This window comes from Phalacrocorax carbo, chromosome 12, assembly GCF_963921805.1.
Source record: "Phalacrocorax carbo chromosome 12, bPhaCar2.1, whole genome shotgun sequence".
Taxonomy (NCBI): domain Eukaryota; kingdom Metazoa; phylum Chordata; class Aves; order Suliformes; family Phalacrocoracidae; genus Phalacrocorax; species Phalacrocorax carbo.
In genome coordinates, this window is record NC_087524.1 from 15,690,036 (window position 1) to 15,714,764 (window position 24,729).

The 24,729-nt window shown below is 42.0% G+C and overlaps 1 protein-coding gene across 4 annotated transcripts in view; it reads left to right on the top strand.

The window, feature by feature from the left end:
- The first annotated feature begins 526 nt into the window (after window positions 1-526).
- The window catches only part of SLC18A2 (solute carrier family 18 member A2), a 30,981-nt gene continuing 6,778 nt past the window's right edge, over window positions 527-24,729 (top strand). The window contains exons 1-10 of one of the 4 annotated variants that reach the window (XM_064464243.1): window positions 527-614; window positions 1,188-1,336; window positions 3,124-3,475; window positions 11,060-11,118; window positions 13,005-13,088; window positions 15,914-16,006; window positions 16,427-16,516; window positions 16,624-16,667; window positions 16,743-16,803; window positions 21,734-21,829. In XM_064464243.1, coding sequence (XP_064320313.1) covers window positions 1,216-1,336; window positions 3,124-3,475; window positions 11,060-11,118; window positions 13,005-13,088; window positions 15,914-16,006; window positions 16,427-16,516; window positions 16,624-16,667; window positions 16,743-16,803; window positions 21,734-21,829 — 1,000 coding nt within the window. In that variant the 5' untranslated portion in view covers window positions 527-614; window positions 1,188-1,215. Of the gene's footprint in view, window positions 710-1,028; window positions 1,076-1,187; window positions 1,337-3,123; window positions 3,476-11,059; window positions 11,119-13,004; window positions 13,089-15,913; window positions 16,007-16,426; window positions 16,517-16,623; window positions 16,668-16,742; window positions 16,804-21,733; window positions 21,830-24,729 lie in introns of those variants that run through there. The other 3 variants (XM_064464242.1, XM_064464244.1, XM_064464245.1) reach the window with 3 other exon arrangements.

Genomic DNA, 24,729 nt, shown 5'->3' on the forward strand with positions numbered 1-24,729 from the left:
CTGTGAAACCAAGAACAGTTTCCAAAGCTGAGTACTGGGTGACTAAAGGGAAGCGGTGCACTGCGTGATATGAAAGACAATGGGGTTTTTTAATTATTTAAATGCAAATCGTTGTTAAAACGTGTGTCTTGATCAGTTCAACGCAGTTAATCTGGTTTCTAACACAGACTGAGAAGAAAAATAATTTGTAATGATGAGGACCAAATGTCACAGGCAGGGTACGACACTCGGAATTCTGCGCAGAGCAGACAAGAAAAAGGAGCAAATTAAATGCCAAACGGTGCAAATTCATAATTTTAGGAACAGAATCGATCAGTGGCACTATTTCGCCTTGGCTCGCCGATGGGGCAGACTGCTCGCGTGTTCAAGCGTAAGCTCATAAGAGCAGCAACTTTTTTTGCCCTCTGTGCGTGTTTCGAGCCCTCTCGACGGGCACAGCGAGGCGGCGGCGCGGCCGGGAGCCGCAGGCAGGGAACCCTGCCCGCACCATCGCTGCCTGCGCCGGGGCACCGCGGCCCGGGGAGCGGACAGGAAGGGGTGTGGGCCCCCCCGCCCCCCCACCCCCCCACCCAGCGCCGCTTCCAGCGCTCCCCGGGTTCGCACGGGGACCTGAGGTGCCGCCTTCACCTCCTCCTCTTCCTCCTCCCCGCTCCTGCCCGGCCGGCTGGCAGCGTGCGGCTGGACGGGGACCTGCGCCGGGAGCCGGGCGGTGGGCGGCTGGGGGGAACCGGGAGGAGCCGGGCGGTGGGCGGCCGGGGGGAACCGGGAGGAGCCGGGAGGAGCCGGGCGGTGGGCGGCTGGGGGGAGCCGGGAGGAGCCGGGAGGAGCCGGGCGGTGGGCGGCCGGGGGGAACCGGGAGGAGCCGGGAGGAGCCGGGCGGTGGGCGGCTGGGGGGAGCCGGGAGGAGCCGGGCGGTGGGCGGCCGGGGGGAACCGGGAGGAGCCGGGAGGAGCCGGGCGGTGGGCGGCCGGGAGGAGCCGGGAGGAGCCGGGCGGTGGGCGGCTGGGGGGAGCCGGGAGGAGCCGGGCGGTGGGCGGCCGGGAGGAGCCGGGAGGAGCCGGGCGGTGGGCGACGGGTGCGGCGCGGCGCGGCGGGGGTCGCGGTGCGGGTCCGGGGGGCTGCGGGGCTCCTGCGGGCGCCGGGGGGGCGCGGAGCTGCCGCCCCTGATGGCCTTTGTCTCCCCGCAGGCAGAGCCGGCGGCGCGGGGCCGGGAGCATGGCTTGGGGCGAGCTCAGCCTCTTCCGCTGGCTGCGGGAGAGCCGGCAGTCCAGAAAACTGATCCTGCTCATCGTGTTCATCGCCTTGCTGCTGGACAACATGCTGCTTACGGTAGTCGGTAGGTAGCACGGTTTTTGGTTGTTTTCTTCCCGTCCAGATTTATGCCAGAAATAATCTTCTGTGACAGATGTACTCCCTGAACGCATGATTAATGCTCTCAAACCAAACATTTTCAAGCGCTGATTTTTTTTTTTAAACACGAATTATATTCTAGGAATAGCAAACACACTGCCATACGCATCAGTCTCACTTTATTTCTATGTTAAACGCAGCATAAGGAATGGTATAAAAAGGTCTTCACAATTCCTTCTTTCTACTAGACGCCACTTATACTTCACGAATGACAGATGACAGTATTTTTAGCTCATCATCGTTTTTTCTCCTGTGGTCACACAACTGAACCAACAGGCTAGATAACACTGGAGATGCCTGTTTCCTTGCGATATTTCCTTTCTCCCCACTCTGCTCTAAATTTGATAGGTTAGTGAGAAAACTGTCTAACTGGGCTTTAAGAAAAGCACTTCTATGAGTTGGTTTAATAAAATAATCCAAGTTTTGATCAAAGTCGAAGATGCAACTTTTACTGGCTTTACCAGCATTGTGTCAAGATTTAGGAATCTACTCAAATAAAACACATTTTTCACTGGTAATTTTGGAAGTTCTCACCTTCAAACGTTTATATGAATTTAAAGAAAAGGGTTCAGAGAGGTTGGTGGTTTGTGGACGCGCACACACGAATGCACATGCTTCTCTCGTAAGTGAATCGGGCTGTGCAGAGCCGGCTCTCGCACGACGCTGCAGTGCCAGCTTCTGAACCACACTCCCGAATTTCATGGGCGACTTCAGCTTAAAAGCTGATGCCACAATGTAGATCTTAACTAAAAGCATATATATTTTCAGCAAGTCAATTTTGGAGGTTTTTTTAACATGAGTATGATTCCTTATAAAGTTATTAATATTTAATTACGTATTCAGCAATATGTATGCTAGAAGCCCTAGAAATTATTATAGTTTCCAGACCTACTGAAAGAGTGGCTTTTTTCACAAAGAGATGCAAGACAAGGAGAGGATATTCTGTCATAAGTGCTAAACTGAATGGACGTGACATCTGTTTCACATATTCTGAAATGTTAATTTCTGAGATACATATTAATGCAATTAAATTGCAGCTAAGATCCTAAAGCATCTAAAGAAGGTCCCTCCTGAATGATCTGTTGTCATGGTTTTGGCTGGGACAGAGTTCATTTTCAATGTAAATTTTTTAAAAATAATGAGATATGCAAACATCAACACATTAGTTTTGATTACTTAATATGGAAGTGTTACGGTTTTTTCCTTATGGCTGTTAATTATCAATATTTTTGTGGTTTATTTTAGAAATGTGTTTTATTCCATTTTTTAATATTTGTATTTTATATATATGGTTTAATAATAGATTTGATGCTTTTCTCACCTTTCGTGTTTTCACAATCTAATAAATGGATTTGTGCAGTTGTGTGCAACAAAGAGACTCTTCAGGCATGGGCTTTGATGCTACTTATATTTTGCTTTCTGCACGATGTCTGTATAGAAAGTCTTATGTTTATGAAAACTGGCAGAAAATAAAGACTAATGTAAAAGAACTTTTTGTTTTAAACTGCCCTTCTGAGTTATGGGTGTGGTTTTTTTCCCATGAGTAAACTTATATTTCAGTTCTATGTTTCCACTGTTCAAAATCTTTACTGATGTGCTCTGTAGGAAAGTCTGTGTTTCCTAATTGATGGCAAAGCAAAAAAGAAAATTTGGTGATTCCATTTACAAATAACCTGATAGTAAGATGCCAATATATTCTATTTGTTTTTCCAGTGCCAATAATTCCCAGTTACCTTTACAGCATCAAACATGAGAAAAATGCCACAGAAATCCAGACTACTAAGCCAACTGTAGTCTCAACAGTGATGGACAATTTTCAGAGCATCTTCTCCTACTACGACAATTCAACGATGGTTACTGGAAACGAATCTGATAAGACACGACCCAGAGAGCTGCATCATACTCAGACCGAACAAATGATAGTAAATGTGACTGCTTCCCCATCTGACTGCCCTAAGGAAGATAAGGACCTGCTGAATGAAAATGTTCAAGTCGGTCTCCTGTTTGCTTCAAAAGCAACAGTGCAGCTAATCACTAACCCCTTCATAGGGCCACTGACAAACAGGTATGTTATTTCTGCTCCGTTACTCAGTTAAGAATTTAGACTGATGTTTTAGTCCAGACTAGTATTTCAAACAAAGTATTTTTAATTATATTGTGACCCTGGCCTAGTGGCCTTCTTACTTTATCTGGAGGAATATTTTAGTGAAATACGTTTGATGAACATGTTTAGAAAAACACCTACATCCTTTCCAAAATAAATTGTTAAGCAGCACATGAACCATCTGATACATTCAGTATCATACACATTTCCTCCAGCTACTGAGACCTCAGGTTTTTATAGAAACTTCTGCTGAAATGGTGTTGAAACATCTTCAATACAGCTATATGGGGCCAAAAGACACTACAACATAGCATTTACGAAGCACTGTGAATTGATGATATAACTGTTATACCTATGTTAGGCAAGCGTGATATTGAGACTGTAGGCAGGGTTCAGATCCCCGCCTTGCTTTCAGAGAGATGCACAGCTCTTGGTGCGATTTGGTATTCAATGATTTGGAGTCATCTGAGGTAAGAATCAGTGGGGACTTTGTGTAAAAAAAAAAGAACTAGTGTCAAACTTTGCTGATGCCGTGTTCATCGCCGAGTTCAGTGGATCACAGATTTCCATCAGTACATGATCTACCCCAGCCTTCAAACTGTTGTCTTTAAATTCTTGCATATATACAATGTCTTGAATGAAATGCGTTTAAATGGTGCTTTATAGAAAATCTATTTCAGCCAGTATCAAGGGTATAAGCACTGACATCAATGACTTACCTCTTCCCCAAAATCAAAGCACTCATGATGTTTACATGGAGATTAAAAAGTATCTATCATATCATTTAAATTGTTTATATTAATGATTAATCTGATTTAATTGTTAGTGTTTTGTGTGACTTTTCCCCACAGTAGCAGCTGCAGTCCTCCTAAACAGAATACAAGACGAAAATCTGCAGGAAATAAATTGTATTTAGTCAGATCACTAATTTTCATATTTCTTGTTTAATCTATTTTTATAAAGAAGATTTTTTTCCTCTCAGAAAATAATATGTGGCTGAAATTTGTCCTTGTAAAACCATTAACACTAGATATTTCAGATTTTGAAGCCAAAACTACTTTTCTTAGGTTTTATAGCTTTTAAATATATATATATAGTCCGAGTGTTTCATTTCAATCTGAGAGAAGAGTATCCAGCTGAGGGCTAAGCGGCGGTTTGACTCACAGTGTTATGAATTCAAAACCCTTATACAATCTGTGGAACTGATCTAAACACAAAAGCTTTAAATGAGATAGTTTAATTTCTCTCGCGTTTCCCCTTATTTCCTACTGCATACCACCTGCACAGGTGTAAGTATACCACTGCAAAAGTGCTTTTCTACAAATATTGCTGCAAGTTGAGGAGGAAAACAGATTCTTGTTACTGGATTTTCTGTATTGTTTTGTGAGGATATGATAGCTTATCCACAGGCAAAGTAACATAATATCAAATAGTATTTTCACAATAGTTCTTTAGGTATTTTTCTGGATTTTCCTAAATGTCTAAATTATTGCCCTATTGATATTTACTTTCCTCTGTTACGATCATCATTTCCACAACCTGCCAAACCATGAGAGTACACTCCACGTTGTCAGTGACTTTTTCAATAGCACAGTTACCTCATTTTGTAATATGACCTCCGCTCTTTCTTCATGCCTAAATAAGCGGGTGCATGTCCCTGCTGAGGCCTCTCCAGGTGCCTGCGCATCTCAGGACCGAGCCTGGTGCTGCCCATGCCAAGGCACAGGGTGACACCTCTCCCCTGGAGCCAGCTGCCAGGACATGCGTTATACATCCCTAGGTTTGACAGTGGGGCAGTAGATGTTCTTGTAGCATCTCCCTTTGCCGCTGTCAGGAGCAGGGTGGCAACACACCAGTGTGAACGTCAGTGCTGTGAGCTGAGATTTCCTCCTGGAAACTTCCTACAGGTTTTTTGCACAGGGCTGAGTGTGATTGCCATCACAGGGGCAGGTTTGCAAGCTCAGATGCCCAACAAGCATGAGAAGAAAAATCAGGGAGCGCATCGTCCCAGTGTTCTGCGCAACAGACTCTTTTCTCATACAGCAGAAATTAATGCCTTAGTGGCAAAGTGGCCCTAAATTAGATTTAAGGATTACTGGGTTTCCTTTAAGCGTTATTTGTATCTTGGTACCAGTATCTGCCTTTCTTCTGAGAAATGTTTAGTGGGAAATATCAGTTAACACATTTATCAATTAACTGTAGAAACCATTGGCAAAAAAAACCCCTGAAGTAAGTATTTCCTAATAACAATGTGTATGTGATCAGTTAAAAAGCAGTGCAAAAACTGTGATTATTATAAATGAAACAGAAAATATCTGAGTTATCATTACAAAGACTCTTCCTTAACACTGATAATCTGTTCAGTGATAATTGTTATTGCCGTTACTTTTGCAAAATTTCAGCAAAATATCACAGTTTAAGGAGAATCAGTTGCTCAGTTCAAGATTAGCGTGCAGTTTGTTAAGATGCCTAGCAAGTTTCTTTTTCAAATAGGTGACACATGGTTCTTAGTTTTTATTTTTCAGCCAAATATAGTTGTTCAGGAGTGGTTTAGATTATTAATCAGGTATGGAGTTGCTGGCTTTCGGTAGGCACTGGCTTTGAATGCTTGAGTTTGACAGGATGAAATGGGATGTTCTATTCATACAAGTCTGCCAATTATTACTTTATTTTAGGTTTTCTGGAAGTTCTGTAGGCTTTTTTTCCCCTTTTTCTATAACTACCGGAGGTGTAGATTTTTAGGAATACATTTCAAATTGGTTTCATTCAAGAAGTAAGTTCTGCTAAAAATATTTCTTATTTAAAGCCCAGCTCTTTCCATGGAGTGCTGGGAAAAAACGCACACCTGGCTTAGTGAGCTGGTTCACAATTCATGAAAGTCCTAGCAAAGGAAAGGCTAGATGATGGCTTTGCTGTGGGATGTCAACAACACAGTTCCAACCATGGCACAGTTTCAGGGCAGAGCTGATAAGGTTTTGTGTGTCAGATGCACATTATGTTTTTTCTTGTAGTGAAATTGGTAAGAAACTATACAAATAGCACAGCACTTGATACAGGGCACTTTGTGAGGAGGATGCACTGGCAAGGGGAGATTGAAGGCTCTGCCTAATCCTTTCCAGTGAAGAGAGCAGGCAAAAGGCTGCTGTGCCCAGTATAACTGACTGATTTGCTCTGTTATTTTTTTCAAACTCTTACCAAGCTTTATGAGTGAGGCTGTGAGTGCAGCTGTGCTAGCCCCACAATCCTATAGAGCCAATGAATATCTCCCCTGCTGTGTCTCTCCCTCCCTTTATTTATCAGTCTGAAAAAATACATAGTTTTAACCTTGTGCTTATCCATAGTGTCTCAAAAATCATTAAAAAATGAACAGATATTTTTATAATAATTTTTACACCAGCCTGACTACAGCTTTGAACTTTGCATGAGAGTGGCTAGTACCACAATACGTTCGTGAACAAGGCACATGCAGAGAATGAGGCAGAGAAATGAATAGCATTTGTAACTACTTAGCTACAAAACTATTTAGTTCAGTTCCTATGAAAGCTTTCCTTTCAGATTTTGGCAGGTGATTGAAATGACCAGTTCTGCAGGCTGGACAAAGCCTCTCTGCCTACCCTGTGCTACAGCATGGAGGTGGAGTGTGCGTGGACCACAGCCCTTGTCGCTGCTGACCTTGCATGTTCTTCCCTACCTTCACACATTCAGCAGTTCATTGGTTCATAACCTCAAGGAAAATAGTCTTCTTGCCATACATCCTCCCCAGTCCTCACTGGCAGTGGAGAAGATAGCTAGAGTGCCAACCAGGACAGACTTGACAAGGGCTGCTCACAGTGGTACTGGTGTAGCTGTATAACAACAAGCAGAAATCAGTGGATTTGCAGCACTGTAATGGATGGATGATTAGGCCTTAATCATCCACAGCTGCTAACCTGGTCAGTGTAACCTTTATTTTACAGCTGCACTGCACCCATCAATCAGTTGCCTTATTGTAGGGTAACCTTATTAGTGGGTATAACCCACTTCCAAACAGTCCTGCAATCTGGGGCCAACATGGCACTGAAATGGAGTAATTTAGGCATTCTCCATCAGTGGCAGCCTCTCCTCTCCCTCCTTCAGCTAATGACTCTGGCTTTTTTGGAGGTCAGAAATACTTGTAGGAAGCACTCTCAGCTGCAGGTAGCCTTTGTGAAACGTGCTGGACTCTGCTTCAGATTCTCTTGGAAGTTTTTGAAAGGAGTGCCCAAGAAAATGATACACTTGAGCATGGTAAAGAGGAAAAAGAAGAGACAAGACAGGCTGTAATGCTCTATTGTGCTGCACAGGAACAAAATTTAGAGATAGCTGTGGAGTATGTCATGTCATGGCCAAGAAGTAGAAAATGCATATTCACAGGTTTCACATGGCAAGAACATGAATGGCCCAGGACCAAGGGACAGAATCACCAAATAGTTGGCTGTTACAAGTAGTGTCCCTCCTTTTTGTGATTATTTGTGTTATACAGTGTAATTGTTCAGCAAAAACTCCCAGTCTGTGCTCTCTAATATCTGTTGTACAGATTAGGGAATGCAGCTGCAGATTAGACATTCGTGGTAGTGCAACTGTCGACTAATTAATGCTGCTATCTCAGGAGGAGGCAGGGTTTATTAAAAGGCAAGGTTTACTAAGGTTATGCAGGAATGGACAATCTGCATATCTAACTAAATGTCAGCTGGATGGGGGTAAGACTGACCCCTGAGCAAGAGCAGCCATGCCTCCAAGAGGTTCAGCAGTCTCATGCAGGGGCAGCACACCAGAATTGTGCATCACCAAATTGTGGGTGAAGCTTCAGGCAATTTTTAGCTTTTCAGAGGATTATAATGACTTGTTTAATTCAGCACAAATGCCTGTCCTGTGCTGACCTGTATACCTTTGCATCATCTTGTATGATGGATCACTGGCAATGCGGACTTTGGCTGGAATGACTACCTGTGCCCACACAGAGCCTAGTTCTAAAATACTTAATTTCTGTGTGGAGGAAAAAGTATGTGTTAGACCTCAGCATTTGTGATAAAGCATCATGTTCTACTGGGTAGCAAGAGTAGGACTGAGTTCTGCTCCAGTTCTTCCCTCATCACCCCCTGCTATGTATCGCTTCACACCTTGCTGTGACCCTGTCTGTCCAAAATAAATGAGGAATAATATCTGTGACTGCAAAAATTAAGAACAATGCTTGAACAGTATTTCATTGAACATTAAAAGTGACTTCCAAAATACTTGTGTCTTACAGCCTTAAACCAATAGAAACTTTCCAAGTGTAGGAAGCCTATTGGAAGGATTGAAATCTGCTTTAGCTTGATAGAGTATCATTTAGAACTAGTATGAGAGCCCTTCTCTTTTTTTAACCCATAAATGTTTATGGAAGATCTCACAGCTCACGTGTCTGGTCTAGTGATGGAAATGTGAATGTGGAGACAATCTGGATGGCATTTGTCTTCGTGCAAATAACTGATTTTTAATTCAGCGTACTTGTAGCAGAGCAAATTTCTGTCTCATGGCCCCTGTGTCAAGTTTAAGAACGGCTTGATTTCTGCACTGAAATAAAATTTCCCCCTACAGTGTACATCCTAGATACATCTAGGGTGGCCTTGACAGACGTAACTCTACTTTACTTTGCAATGGAAGAAGGCATAAGGATGCTCAACTTTTGCTTTCGTACCACAGAGAAATATCATATTGCTCACCAACAGCAGCAGCCATACTTGCAGCGTTTTTTTTAAATCTGTACTTCAGTGCTCTCTTTAACTGAAAAATTGAAAACCAAAGCAATTATGGTCAAACTCTCTGTGGTCTTTTCTAACAGCCCACTGGGAAGGAAAGTGCCCACTTCAGGTCTGAGGCAGGCAGGAAGTTGGTTGCAGGTAATTTTTTATTTCCTCATGTACATAGCAACATCAGTGGAGATCAGCATCCTATTGTTTGATACCTACTGTACACACAGCAAGGCTTAGAAATATCATCCACTTTAAAGCAGACAAAAAAAGCTAGTATTATTCTCTTACAGGTGAGATATCAAGGTGCTGAGAGATTAAAATGCTTATCTTAAGGCCACAGAGGTAGTCTGTGATAGTGCCAGGGATTTAATTTGCTTTGGAGATACCAGTCCAGTTAAGTACCACAGCAGTAACTAGTCTTTGCTGGGTATTTGCAACACCCACTTACAAATTTCAACTAGAAGAATCTGTGCACTGTCTTTTTGTCATATTTTAATGTAGTAATGATATTTAAGGCAAAATTGTTCTTCATTAGAGATTTCTGTGGTGTGTAGAAATGCGCATGCTAGATTTCTTTCATTCACAAAACTCAAACAAATGTTACGATGAGACATATAATGAACATCAAGCCCTGCACTTCAGAGAGTTTTCCATTATCCAAGGTCCTTAATTGTATAAAAATTGTATTAACAAAGAAGCAAAGCTCAGAATAATTATTTTGGTTTACCTGTGTCATGACTTCTATTATTAAAAATTAAAAGGGTCATTATAGACTCTTCCATTATTTGATTGACCTACTTCAGCCAATACTGCCAATATAAATGCCCAATACTGTCAAATCATTGGAAGTTGAAGTCAATCAGTACTCCTTTGAGAAGCATCATGCATTGTTGAAAAATTTGCCCATTAAATAATGTCTTTGCAAATATATTTAAGATGTACGATCCTACAAAATGAAGCTGTGGATAAAGTGCGCTGAATAAAATATACAGACTGTCTTCAGAGCTGCCTGAGTAGTGGTTTTGATTCTAGGGTATATTTTTCATGGTGTGAAAAATATTATCTTGTGATTTTTTTGTTGATTTCAGTTTTAGCTGTTCAAAAAATGTATTTGCTTGCTGTCAGAAAATTCTTTATTTCCTGGAATCTTGAAAATACTTATAGCAACTGGGCATTTCTACAGGTTGTTTAGAGTCCTAATGAAGAAACACACTGATGAAGAAAGCTTTGATCAGCTCCATTTTTACTGTTACACCAAACGAAAGCAAAAATATAGTTCTCAGGCTTTATGTGCCTCTTTCAATGCTCCAGGCTGAGGCAGAACTCCCAACATAGCTAATGACAAATTTCTCCAGTAAAAAAGCCTTTGGTTTGACCGTGTCTAATTAGAGTCATTGTCTCATGAGGAAGGAAGCAGATGAGCATTGAAACACTACGGGGATATTTCAAAGTTCAGCATGCTCAGACAAATCTTCCTTTCTCATACCTTTGGCAACCCCATGGAGGCCCACAGGGGCTTTACTGGGAACAGTTATGGTGGAATGGGAACAGGGCAATCAGATTCTAATGAGAGAAGGTTTCCTTCCAGGGATTTCAGATACAAAGTCTGCTGTGCCAGATGAAAAGGCATTTGTAACATGGACAAATTTGATCATATGGTCCACAATAAATAGTTTGAAGCCCACCAAGGAACTACAGGTTGGGTTTTTGCAGTGTGTGCACTCATGTGAGTAAGTCTAACTCAAAATGTCAGTGAGCCAATCCCAGAAATGTGTATGTTCATTTTGTTTTCCAGAATAGGCTACCAGATTCCACTGTTTGCTGGCTTCTGCATCATGTTTGTGTCAACAATCAGTAAGTGTTCACATCTTATTTGGTCTGGACTAGATACAACTTTTAAATAAATGGTCTACAATAACTACATCTTGTTGATGTAGAGGGACTGATTTTCAAGGAAAATTTAAGGGTGGTGTCTCCATGTGGATGGTGGTGCTGATGGGATTTGACAAGTGCACTCTTATGAATGTGCTCTAAGGAACTCACCACCTTCCATCCACCTTGGCGGATCTCTTCCTTAGCTGAATCTTTCTCTCATGTTCTTGTAATCTGAAGTGGTGCTCAGACAGTTTTAAACAGATAGCCATGAGAGGGATATCTTGCAGGGTCCTTAACAACTAGCTGTCGTAGGGGCTTATCAGAAAGATCGTGAGGCTGCAGTGGCTCATGACTAGAATATGAGTCAACAGTATCATAGTGCTGCTAAACATCACTGTGGGATGTGCAAACACCATAGCCTGCAAAGTCAGCTGAGATAATATGTCTGCTCTAAATGGCACTGATAAGGCCTCAGCTGGTGTTTTATGTTTGGTTTTGGCATAGCACTTAAAGTTGTGACCCAGATAGAAAGAGTGCGGAGGAGAACATAAAGCATCATTAGAAGCCTGTGAAGAATGGTGAAAGAACCAGGTTTGCTTCAGAAGGCAGATATAAGACATACCAGTCTATGACAAAAAAGGAAGGGAACAGTTTTTCATGTCCACTGTACATAAGAGAAGAAATAACAAGCTTAAAACTGAATCATCAAGGGGACTGAAGTGCTGGAGAAAATTAACTGGTCTTAGAGTCACTGACAGCTCTGCATTTCAAGAACATGTTGGACAAGTTTTGGTTGGGTTGAAGATAAGAGTAGTGAGTCTAATTCATGGTAGAGGGAGTACTGTTGACCTGCTGACATCCTTCCTTCCTTTATTTTTATTGATTTTTCTCTGTCCACGTGGATGGGCATTTTTGTAAGACCTGGTGAAAAGCCTGAGAGGCACAATGCTACAGGGCAGGTGGGAGAAGGGCATGTGGATCTTGGGTTTAGTTTGTGCATAACAGCTTCTTCCAGCTATAACCTGTTTGGCAAAACTCCTTAGGTGGCCAACAGATAGGAGCTAAAAAAAGTTTAAAAACTCACTGTAGATTTAATGACACTGGCCATGACACAGGCTGTACAAGCAGAGATGTGCATGGGTTTCTGGGACACTCCTACTTTCCAGTGTTGTGGTGGGAAGTTTAACTGCACCAATGAGTGCAGCATCCAGGGACTCTGTCCAAAAGGCAGAGTGGAGTCCAGAGTAAAATCTCTTGGCAAGAGATGGAGAGGCACCTCCTCTGGTGCCATTTCTCTGGTGGTCTGCTGTTGGGAGGATCAGGAACTTTCTCCAGCCCTTGAATGGGTGGAGCTGGCTTCCTTGCACCATCACCCAGCTGTGCTGCACAACATCTATTGCAGAGCTGGCAACACCAGGGTAAAACCTCTCTCCGTCCATTTGCTTATTGGAGGAAACAATGGTGCATGTGTGTTAAATCCTGCTTTCCCTGAATGCCTGGAGCTTCAGGCTGGGCAGCCTTAAATGAAGCAGTGTGGAGAGGCAAGGCTGGAAAGAAAGGTCCTATTACTTCTTCTGTGTGTGGCTGAAACAGAGCAGGATGTAATCAAATCCTAAGTAATTAGTTAAAACTGCTTGTGTGCTTGCATTTGGTGTTACCAGGAGGCTTAGACACCTGAGAGCAATTCAACACTGACACATCTAAATGCAATAAGGGAAAATAACACAGTTAGCATTGAAAGTGGCACAACTCACTGTAAACACTTGACTAAATTGCATGAAGTTTTTGTGATTGTTTCAAGAAATCTAACTTTTAAACCTCATTAGTGCTAATCTAATTTTAAAAACTTCTGGTTTTTTCTGTAGTGTTTGCTTTCTCCGGAAGCTACATGTTATTGTTTATTGCCAGATCCCTTCAAGGAGTTGGTTCCTCTTGTTCTTCTGTGGCAGGTAAGAGAATAGATGATAGAGTGAAATACAGATCACTGATTATGTAATTTTTAGTAATTTTCTAAATTATATTTTGTCTGCAGTTTCAATAATTAGTACAAAAATATTCAATTAAATAAATTTCAAAATATTTTCTGTCTCTTTCATAGAAGTAGCTCAAAATCAAATGTCTTTTCAGACTTCCTTGGTATTTGGGTTGCGGTAAGATAGAGCGCTAAATGAACTGCACTCTCCCTGGGATTTCTGCATGTGCATCTTCAACATTTTAAATTCACTTTTAACTATTTTAAAGGTCATTGGGAACTTATGTTGGTACTTATTACAGTAGGGATAGCAGCTCTGTCTCTTACTGAAATTTCTGTTATAAAATGTTGTTTTCAAGGACTTACCATGCTGTCAGCCAGATTGGACTCAGGTTACCTGTACCAGATTTCCAATACAAGGCTGTAAGTTTTAAATGAGTAGGTGAAATGGAGTATGGGTTTTCAGCCTACATTATTTAATTATTTCTGAGACTGGAGTAAATACAGTTTGTTAATATTAGAACATTTCACAGTCCTTCCTTTGAAAAATTTCCCATGACAGCACCAGGAATTTAAAGTTGGCTTGAAAGGGGAGGTGAAGAGAGCTTTTTGTCAAGAATGTGTCTTTTGGCTTCCTCAGGAAAATTCCCCCTTCCAAGTTGGACTGGTCTATAAGCAGGGTTCACATACACTCCATAGAAACTTAACAAGAATTTGGCAGCTGGATACCTCCTAGGTTCCTTTTGCAGTGATTTTGCCCTAGCTCATATCTGGGCAGTGCTGCTTGGGGCAGCTGGGAAGATGCAACACCCCAAACAGCTTTTGAACTGGGAGCAAGAAACACCTTATGGTTAAGATGGGCTTGAAGTTGCACAACAAACACTAGTTAAGCATAGAGATTTAAGCCTGGATGAGTAGTGGGAAGAGTGGGGATGTGGCTAAGGGAATAGGCAGGGGCTGGGGTGAGGAGCCAGGGATGGGGAAGGCAAAGACAAGCAGGAGGGATAGTGACAAGAAAATCCATCTTTTTTATTTGTACAAGTTAAGGTTACAAATCAAGCTTTCCAAAGGGAAGTCAGGCTAGAATAAAAATTATTGTTCAGCTTTAGCTCAATTCCTGTGCAATATGTACTTTGAGATACAATTCTTAGATGAGTACAGGACTTTTTATTTTTTTCATAGACAGCCTGCAAAATAGAGCAGAAAAGGCCAAGAGACCATCAAGTCCATCTCCTTCCTGAAGGCAGGATCAGCTTTATATCTGTCATTCCTGATGCATACTTGATAGGCATGTTCTCAGAAGACTCCAGAAATGCCCTCAGCATCTAGCTTTGTGCTTCATGACCTTTATTGTCAGGAATTTTTCTCTGATGTCTCATCTAAACCCTCCTTACTGTCATGTAAAACCATTGCTGCTTCCCATATTTGAGAGAACATAAATAACAGTTTATTTTCTTTATCTTTGTGGCTCTTTTTCATATTGCACAACTATTATCACTTCTCATGTTGGTTTTCTTCTCTCTGGTTTTAAACTGAAAGTCCTGCAGTTGTCCCTCACAGATATTTTTCTGAGCCTTTGCTCATCCTCACTGCTCTTCTCTGGATAGTCTCCAGTCACCCCCACCTTTCTTCCTGTGCTGTACCAAAACCAGACCCAGCACTCGGAAGAAGCTCTGACTCCTTGCAAGTGCCAACAGGAGTGAAAGTCATTCCATGTATCTCACAGGCAAATAAGTTCACCTCACTTGCAACACCTGCTTACTCACGTTCAACTTTTTCCATAGTATTGCTCCAATCAGTTGTTTCCCACCCTGCATTTGTGCATGTAATCATTCCTACCTAAGCGTAAAACTTTTTGTGTTATCTTCTTTGTATTGCCTCCTATTTTTTCCAGAATATTTCCCCAAATCACACAAATTCATCATGAATTCTGATATCATCCTCTAACTTGCTCTTCAATTGTTCATGCAAACAATTTGATGTCGTCCACAATTTTCAATAAGTGTGTTAGTCCACACAAGACCTCTGCTCTTTTGATACACATGATGGATGATATTCACTTAATGATCAATCATGCAATATTATGTTTTCTTTTCCAGTTTACTGAGTCCTACTTAAACCTTGATTTGAAAACAGGATTATTAATCTCTATGAGGACTCTTCTGCAGCATTTACAGCTACAGTGTCTGAGTGCTTCACAAAAACACAAATTACTTAGGCTTGTTTCCTTTTGTGAAATGAAGGTTCATCATCAAATGCAGAAGTGAGGCACATGAAGATAAAGGTCAAAAGAATCCTTTGATTTTGGATGCTGAAGTTGAAATACTCATTTTCAAAGTAATCAGCTCTGCTCATGCCGAGCACAGCTAGCACTGACCACAGTTACAGCTGTGAGTGGTCACCAGACCTTTGTGTCAAGCACCCAGTACAAATAACAGTGAATACTTGCCAAAAGCTTTGTTTCTGCTAGTAGAAAAGCATCATCTAAAAGCTTCGTGGCAAAGACAGGGACAAAGAATCTAGCAAATCAGGGCATTGTTAAAATACCTGAGTAATACTGTACACGTGAACGTGGTCTTGGAGACCATTTACATTGCCAAGCCCCCTTTTGCTTCAGAGTGAATTCTATGGGGAGGGAATATACATATTTATATTTATTTATGCATATATACACACAGAAACACACACACAGAGATACCTGCTGTCATTGGTGTATAATGGTTAGTAGGGTTGGCAAATGATGACCATAAGCTAGCACACAGATGCCTAATTTTGTGTTGTGCTTTTTTTTTTTGATTGTAGGGATGGGTATGCTCGCCAGCGTATATACAGATGATGAAGAGAGAGGCAACGCAATGGGAATTGCACTAGGAGGCCTTGCTATGGGAGTATTAGGTCAGTGAGTTGGAGGCTCTGCTGGCAAGAGAAACCACCACTCAGCCTTCCCAAAGCATGTACTTGTGACCTATGGAAGCAGCAGAAGAGTCTCATCAAGAGCAATGTTATCATGCTGTCTCCAGATTAGATTAATGGTGCATGTTCAGAATAGTTTTTCCCACAGCAGCACATTTCTTATGTGGATACGTGTGTCAGGCAATAATCTCTGAGATGTTTGGGTTCTGTTTACATGGAAGAGTATTCTGGGGAGTGAAGAATATGGTTATCGTCATAACCAGTGAGCTTTGTGGGGATTTTTGCAGTTGAGGTCTTTGGTTGCTGAGTGCCAATAGCAGGATGCCCACGTGCTTGCAGAGGATGTTTGTTCAGAGTCAGAGATGGGGCTTCACAACCGTGTCCTTTCTTTCTCCCTGGCAGTGGGCCCACCTTTTGGGAGCATCATGTATGAGTTTGTGGGGAAGAGCTCTCCTTTCCTGGTGCTGGCAGCACTAGCTCTGTTAGATGGAGGTCAGTAAATACAAAAAGCCAATATCACCACGTAGCACACCCCTTTCATATTACTACCATCTACCCCCTTCTTGAAGAAAAGTTACAATATTGATTTCTTTTCACAGCTGTTCAGTTATTTGTTCTGCAGCCATCCAGAGCACAAGCAGAAGTAAGTATTAAGGTAAAACACTCTAGGCAATGGATGACACTTTGCCTTTCCTAATCCCAAACTTCTGTTTTGTAGAGTCAGAAGGGGACACCGTTACTGACGCTTTTGAAGGACCCGTATATCATTATTGCAGCAGGTACCAGATCCCTTTTCTTTTTCTTTAGACCAACTGCTGGCATTATACCTGGCACCCTGGAATCCCTCCGGCTGAGCTGGTTTAACAATATTGTGATTTGCTGGTTTCATTTACATAAAGCTCAAAGAAAAAAATAATCTGTTGCTAATATGGGATGAATAAATCAGTAGAGACATAACAGGCAGAAAGTTTGAAATGTAGAAGTCTTTCCAGCTGAGAGGACACTAGTGACTTGTGGTTGCTTGCTAAAGCAGTGAATTGCTGCACCGCACTGAGATGTGGCCATGAAACTTTCTGTGAGGCAAGTGAACGGGGCCGGGGCTTTTGGAGGGAGGTATTGTCAGCGCTTTGCAGGCAGGGATAACACTGAGCCTTGTTTCTGTTTGAAGAAGGAGTGAGTTTGGTCTCTAGGGCATGGATTATATTTCAGAAAAGGTCTGGGTTGAGTGGTGAATGGCGGTTGGTATTACATGTATTGTTTGTCCAATGAGTCTTTCTGTCTCAAGGGAAGTTTGCCTTTTTGCATTGCATTTTGAATGTTTATTCTGAAATCTGTAAATAAGCCTGGCCCTTAAATGTTCATAAAATATCTGAAGAGAGACTGTAATTTTTACAGTTTTCCTTAATCCTAACCTGCTTGACCAAGAAAGCAGTTCTTCCAGGCATTTTTTGGGTTCTCTATTTCTTGGTGGTCTTAGGGAATGACGAGTACCCTAATTCTTTGACTAGACAGTGGGTCAAGGTGTGACTAAAGTTATACAAACACTTTTTGCTTGAGAAATTCTTGGAGCATTAACAGACCTTTTCATAGAATGAAGGTATTTGAGGGAAAAGAGTAGCGAAGACGGTACCTGTCATAAGAGATCAGATCTATCATTCATCTACTTCAGTACCTTGTCTCTTACAGTGCTTAAAGCAGGTGCTGCAAGGTGAGGTTCATCTAGCATATAAAGTAGATTTCTGGAGAATAATGTAATCCCTGCCAAGGTCTAATCTGTGACAGAACTGTGTTTAAATCACAAAATATGACCAGGAGATTGATTTCAAGGAGTACTTTTCTTGACTAAGACTTAGCTGCTCATGCCAAACTAGTCTTTGCCAAGGAAAAGGTACCAAAGACCAGGGATCCCACTATTTTGTCCATGTACCTTGTCTGCTAAGAATATGGTAGACTTTGCCTCTATTTTCTAACGCATTTGCATGGCATTCTTGTTCTGCAGCTATTTTCTTCTCTGAATTTGTTTCAGCTGATGCTCTGTAATGCGCTGCACAGTCTCAGGGAGGCAAAGTAGTGAAGAGAGTCAGGGATGGGTAGACCAGGGTAGATGGGTGACCAGGATCTGAGAAAGTCCCTGTGGTGCATTACTGGTGGGGTTAGGTATGCTGCCCAGGGTCTCTGCCTCCCAGGACAGACTGCCCAGGGCTTTGACAGTATGGATGATGCTGAAGTTCTCTAACCTCAGCCTCTTCTTCCCCTGTTTTATGTCCCTTGCAGGCAAAATCTGGGTGTTTTCTTTCAGAGCTGAGTGCCAAATACCAACTATAAATTCAGCCTTTTATATGGTCTATCAGTGCACATCAGTCCAAACGCAGATTTCTTGATGTACCAGCAATACACCATTTAAAGGTTAATTGTTTCGGTTTGTAAGTTGTTGCTTTTTACAGTGAAAAGGGTCTGAAAGTTTCATTTGCTCTCTCTTACCCCAAGGATTTTGGTGTTTTCCTTGCTCTATTATCAAGGGTGGGAACTTCTGATCCTGATATTGATGGGGAAGGGTGGGTAAGCGGTTGGTTGGGATGGCAGAATTAGCTTCATGCTCTGACACCTTGAGGCAATCAGGTAAGGCATGCTGCATTTCTCCATATCTAAGCCAGGATAATATGTCTTCTGCTCTGCAAGGATGCTGTGAATGTAAATGTCCCACACTGTGTACTATGTTCAGATACAATGATTAGAGAGGAGAAGGTTAAAAGTCCCACTGGGTTTGCACTGCTCAGGGAGATTAGAGGTTTTGAAGGGCTTTTAAGCCAATTAATGACCTAATTAAAAAGTTGACTGCATCTCTAGTGGGCTGACTTGTTAACCACAAATAAAAATCAGGGCCATTTTAGGCACGTTGCAAATGGACTAACAGCTTACGTGTTTCTTGCACTCTTGATCTAAGTAAGCTAATTTCATGGTTTAAATTTGGATTCAATCTCCTGAGCGTACATCATACACACTTGAGTCATAATTGTTTGTATTCTCAACGTACAAGCACTTCCTGACCAATTTGGCTTATCTATGGCACAATATTAGTCTTTAACACAAGGTGTTTTGAAGTCAAGCATGGAGTTCCTCTCTCTCTGAAAGTATGGCTTTCTCCCCTTGATAACCTGTATTGCTTGTGAATTAACAACGTTGACTGTCAGAACAGCCAGGAGGCCAGTGCTCGCTCTTTCTTGCTGCATATCGCAGTCCCTACAGCCAGTCCTACTGCCTGGTCACCTTCATCACCAGCAGTAGCAGGATGCACCATGGCTGTTCCTGTGGAACATCCACTCACCAGCCCAGGTGGGGAGGTCACAAAAATGTGGGTATCGGAGGGACAGGACCAGATGATACGGCAAGCTCAGATGCAAACCTCTGCAGGAGAAAGGAAATGTGAGCAAATATAGACTCTGCCTCCCATCTGGATAGTGTCAGAGGTGATGCTTCAAAGTCAGTGCCATCAGCACTCACTGATCCAGGCAAAAAAAATGTACTGGGACTTTTTGTCACTGCTCTTAGGAGCTCAGTGAATGAAGTCAATGCCATTCTTGCAGCCAGACCATACTGACAAGGATTAAAGAAATGTTAAGCTGACAAAGTTGTGTTGAAGAGAAGTTAGTTTAAATTATCAGATCAAAAAAACCCCCAGAATTCAGACAGATTCATCACAAGCGCATGGGTTCTTAAGAGGGTGTGTGACAGCTTTTCACGGCGTACCTGCTTTTTCACAGAAAAATACCAGCGATGCCTACGGCACTCTGCCAAAAGCTGAGTGGGTTCTTAGCTGCAGATCTGCTGGGGCATTGCAATTTCACACCTTCTGACCAATGCAGGATGTTTAATTTCAACAAGAAATAATGTAAGATTTATGATCTTGAGACATGGGCCTCTAAAGAGAGTTCCATGCAAGACAGAGGAAAAAAAATATTTTATCTTCTTTTGAGGAAGCTTTGCTAAGGCAGGTAGCGCAATCTTTATTGGACTTTGCCCTGAGTTTGCAGAGTACCAGCTCAGGCTCCCACTTTTCTTTTGGAGTGTGTCCTAAAGATCTGAACTACCCTTGTCACCATATACCTAAGTACTTTGGTAAGCTCTGGTGATGCTTCCTGACCTAATGAGAAGCAGATCCAACACACATGTGCATGCACACCTGTTTCTTATTTCTTTGTAAAGTTTAAGAGTAGAGTAAGACCTTTGCTATTTAAGCATCTCTTTTAGACTGGCCCTGCTTCCTCTGGAGGCACTTTGTGTGGCCTGAAATGTTTTTCCAACATCAAGGCAGCCATTTGAGCGTGGCTAACTGGCTCAGAAGAGGACAGCCCTGAGGTGTTTACCTGGTGCTCCTTACAGACACCGCAGGGTAGCGGGAGCTTGCAGTAGAGTGGAAAGGTTAGCCTTAGATCTAACCTTTCGTCTTTAGGGTAAAGCAGTGCTGAACTGTTGCACCTTGCCCCAGGAAGGGAGTGAGTCAGCTAGCCTGTAAATTCATTTTAAGAATTTTTGGATACACAGTATAACATTTTCTGACAGGTTTGAGCAAAGAATGATATCAGTGCTCATTTTGTTTTGAACTGTATGATGAAGAACTTGTTCCAGGAAAATTTATGTTTCTCTGACCTCAGAAAAATCAAGCTTTTTTTTTTTTTTTAAATAAAATTTGGATGATAAATGACTGTAAGAGTCTAGAATATTTTTCTGAATTTTAGAGATTATAAATATTATGAAGAAAATTGGTAACACAAGTTTGAGGCTATTGCTTCTACTGTCTCTCAGACTCCCTTGGAAGCCATTTTGCAAGCGATTAGCAGTGGGGATGTGTCCTCTTGCCCTACATTGGGCTTTGACTGCCTTGGTTTATTTTGAGTAAGTGGGAAAGGCATCCTGAATCCAAAGAATAATCCCTGCACTAAAGCTGAAGTGCACTACTGAGGATAGATGAACTTGACACAAACCCACTGGAGTCTGGATCTGCAGGCAGTGGCATAGGGCAGAGCTGAGCCAGAGGGCAAGACTGAATCAGCGCTTCCACTGCTTGTTATCCTTTGCATCTGGGTGACTAAAGGTCCAGAAATTCAAAAGAGATCTGGAAGCATTTGAAATTCATGGGGCTGGGCAAGCTCAGCCAGACCCATGCTTTGCTGCATGAACTTACTGGCTGCAAGCTATAGGATCTTGACACAGAATTCCCTTCTTCAGGAGACAGACAAGTTTGTGGTTGTCCCTTGGTATTTTTAGGATCAAGACCTCTACATCTCACCATAGTCGCTCTCAGATGACGGAGGCATCGGGTCAGAGCCTGTGCCTCTTACACAGCAGGGCCCTGGTTTTGCCCCAGAGACTAGATAAAGACCAGAAGATTGTAGTTTTAGCTAATCATTTGTGAAACAGTCAGACCTCATGAACTTTCTAAATGTCATCAAGCTCACTGTAAACTTTCACATTATGAAAATAGCTTAACCTTTATTGTAGAGTTTTTAGGAGAATAGGAATATATAAAAAGTTAGTCTTCAGTGATTTTACATTCTGTTCTATTTAACATTAATCAACATCTGATGCATAACAAATAGGACTGTGAAAAGTGCAATGTTTTATGTAAAAGCATCCATTCGTTGCATGGCTTTTTATTCATAGTGAAAAAAAATAATTAGTACTACTTTTTTCCTCCCTCTCTTTCCTAAGGATCCATCTGCTTTGCAAACATGGCTATTGCTATGCTCGAACCAGCTTTACCCATCTGGATGATGGAGACCATGTGTTCAAAAAAATGGCAGCTTGGTAAAGTACAGTTTATTATTTGCATCTCTGTATTTTGTCTAATGATTGTCTCAGTTCTGGTCCTGTTAATGATGTTCTCCTTATGCTTCAGTGTGGTAATTTTTTTTACTATTTTTAAATTTTCAGGGTTATACCTGCACAATTTTAAACATTGGTCTGTAAGAAAATTAGGTAGTGGGTTGATGTTATTGCAATAGAGGCTCTAGTAAGGGGCAACACTGACATTGCAAGGAGAAGTAGATGCAGGCAGCCAGGGCACTGTGCTTGTCCTGGCTCCTCTGGGAGCTCCAGCAGCGCATCTGGCAGTGGATGTTGGCTGGGGCAGCAGCAAGATGCCATGCGAGCTGCAGAGCCAGCTTAGCAGGGCAAAACAATTTGTCTGGGGTTTTTCCCAGAGGGAATCCTTCCTCAGTTCCCAGTTGGAATTGCCAGGAGCAGGCAGCCACAGAAATCTGCAGCAGGTGCACCATGTTTGGTGCAGAGCATGCCCATGCCAACACATACTCCTTCCAGGGCTGCTCCTGGCAATGTGTGGAAGAAGGATGGACTTCACTTAAAATGTAGCCACCAAGAACATGAGGAACATTTTCCCTTGAATCTGATAGATTTGACACCCTTTCAGTGGTTACTTAGTCATCCCATTCAACAGAAAGCAATGGGAAAGCCCCAGCTTGGACCACCTTATACCTTGAAACACAGTCTTGGGAAACCAGTGTCCATAGGCAAACTGGGATTTATCAGGTTAGAGTACAGAATAAAATTGGGGCAGTTACTTTCTCTTTGAGATGAATGTGGGGAAAGTTTAAAAAAAAAAAAAAAGGGACTAACTTCCAGTGAGTGTCAAACTGTGAGCAGGAGGTTGATGTGAATCGTCTTGGATGGGGGGTGCCTGGCCGCCGTGTACCTCAAGGCGTAGTGCTGATCCTCTGTATCGATCTGACTGGTGTCTGCCATTTTAATCGTTTGCAGGAAAGAGTTACCATTACAAACGCAACATGTATTTGACAACGTTAACGAGTGTTCTGTGTTGTGTCATTTCATTAGGGTATCTTTTAGTACCAATAGATGGCATTTGAAAGAAGAAGAAAAAATCTTCATAAAAATGATGTTCAGCTAGTATCCGACTAATGTCCTTACTCTGTCTCAGTGTAGGTGCCCTACGCCATAGGGGAAGCACAGACCTTCGTTCTTATTAATGCAAACCCAGAGCTGGGTGGCCACAGCTAGCAGTCCTTATGTGCTGCTGTACTGTTGAACCTGGTAATGACTGCTAGCCTGTAATACAGCAAAATTAATGCACAGGCTTAGATATTTTAAACCTCATGAAGAAAATTAAATGTTGCTTATCTACCTCCCTCACTAGAGTTTCATATTACTCGTGCAATGGAAATGAGATTTACAAATCTCTTAGTTGAATTGAGGTTGCTAGAGGGAAAATATCCATTTTAAATTAAGACTAATTTTACCCCTTAATAAGTAATTGAATCCATTATGCTTTTTCTGATTTGACAGCATTAATTAAAGTTTCTAAGCCTCTTAAATTATATCTTGAACTGCAGGGTTTTAAGCAAATTTATATCTTATGCAATTTGGAGATCCAGCTGTTTGAAGCATGATCTGAAGAAAGTATAAGAAACATTGATTTGGTCAATTAATGTTACTGTGCATAAAGCTTATTTAGAATATTACAGTTCTGCTTCAGTATACCACAGCTTACACACCAACCTGGAAGTCTTAATTAACAAGCATGTGCAGTATTTTTTTTACATGTCTGTTATATGTGACCATGTGGTACAAAAATATAGCTCCGAGCAGTACTCAAGTAGCTGTGATTACATAGGTGAAAATGTTTCCCCAGCATCACCATTGTAACCCACAAGGATTTTAATCACAGGATATTGCTGAGCTAAAAATTACCTCTCCATTTTTTTTTCCTTATGAATATCAGAGAGATAGGAAGGAAGATGGATAGGCAGGAAATGAGAAAATCTATGTTGCCTTGGTGAAAGATGAGGAGCATATACACTTAAAGGAAATGGTTTGATTGTGTACTGTAATGTCCCAGCTGCTTTCTAAACCTGAATTACCTGATTTAACAATGACCAAATGGAAGGCTTGTTGTGGCATGCACTAATTTGTCAGACTTTCCCAGTTTTGTCAGGTGTTCCCCCCCTTTTTTTTGCTTAAGAAGATGCAAAATATAACAGAAGCAACAGAAAAATACTGTGTGTGTCTTCCAAGACCCAGTCATCTCCACTCCTCAAGGATCCAGCATTAAGCACAGCCGCTCTGTTCTTCTGCCTCTCGGATATTTTTCATACAGCATCTTCTCCTCAAAGGCAGTCCCTGCTCTCTCACACACCTGCATCGTCCCCCCCCAGGGCTCCGCAGGTGGCCGAGGCAGTGGCACATCGCGCTCCCCATTAGCGTTTCTTCCTTTGACATTTCCCCTCCAGCTGGGTCCTGCCCCGTGACTTATGAGTAGGGAGAGGATAAATCTTCAAGTACAGACTGCCATTGGCTTTTAAACCAGAGATGTTTCTGGCCACTGTGCAGCCAGTATCTACTCCAGATACAGCTACTGCTGTCGAAGCCTCAAGGCTAGAATAAATAGCTGGTCCCAACAGTATGTTTTTTCAAGTGGATGTGGGGGAGATGGGAGTGTACCTGGACCCTCCCATCAGGATTAGAAGGAATTTATTGGAGTGCCCTCACCTGCAAGTCATTACAGATAATGATGTTTTTTTATTTAAATAACTGATTTTTTAATATTTACTTTAATGTAACTAATTAAATATGTTGGCTAAATAATTTCAAAGCCATGTTTTTAAGGTTTTTTCACCTTTACATTATTGATACACGCTTGGTTTCAGTCACTGCTTGATCAGGGACCGTATTGT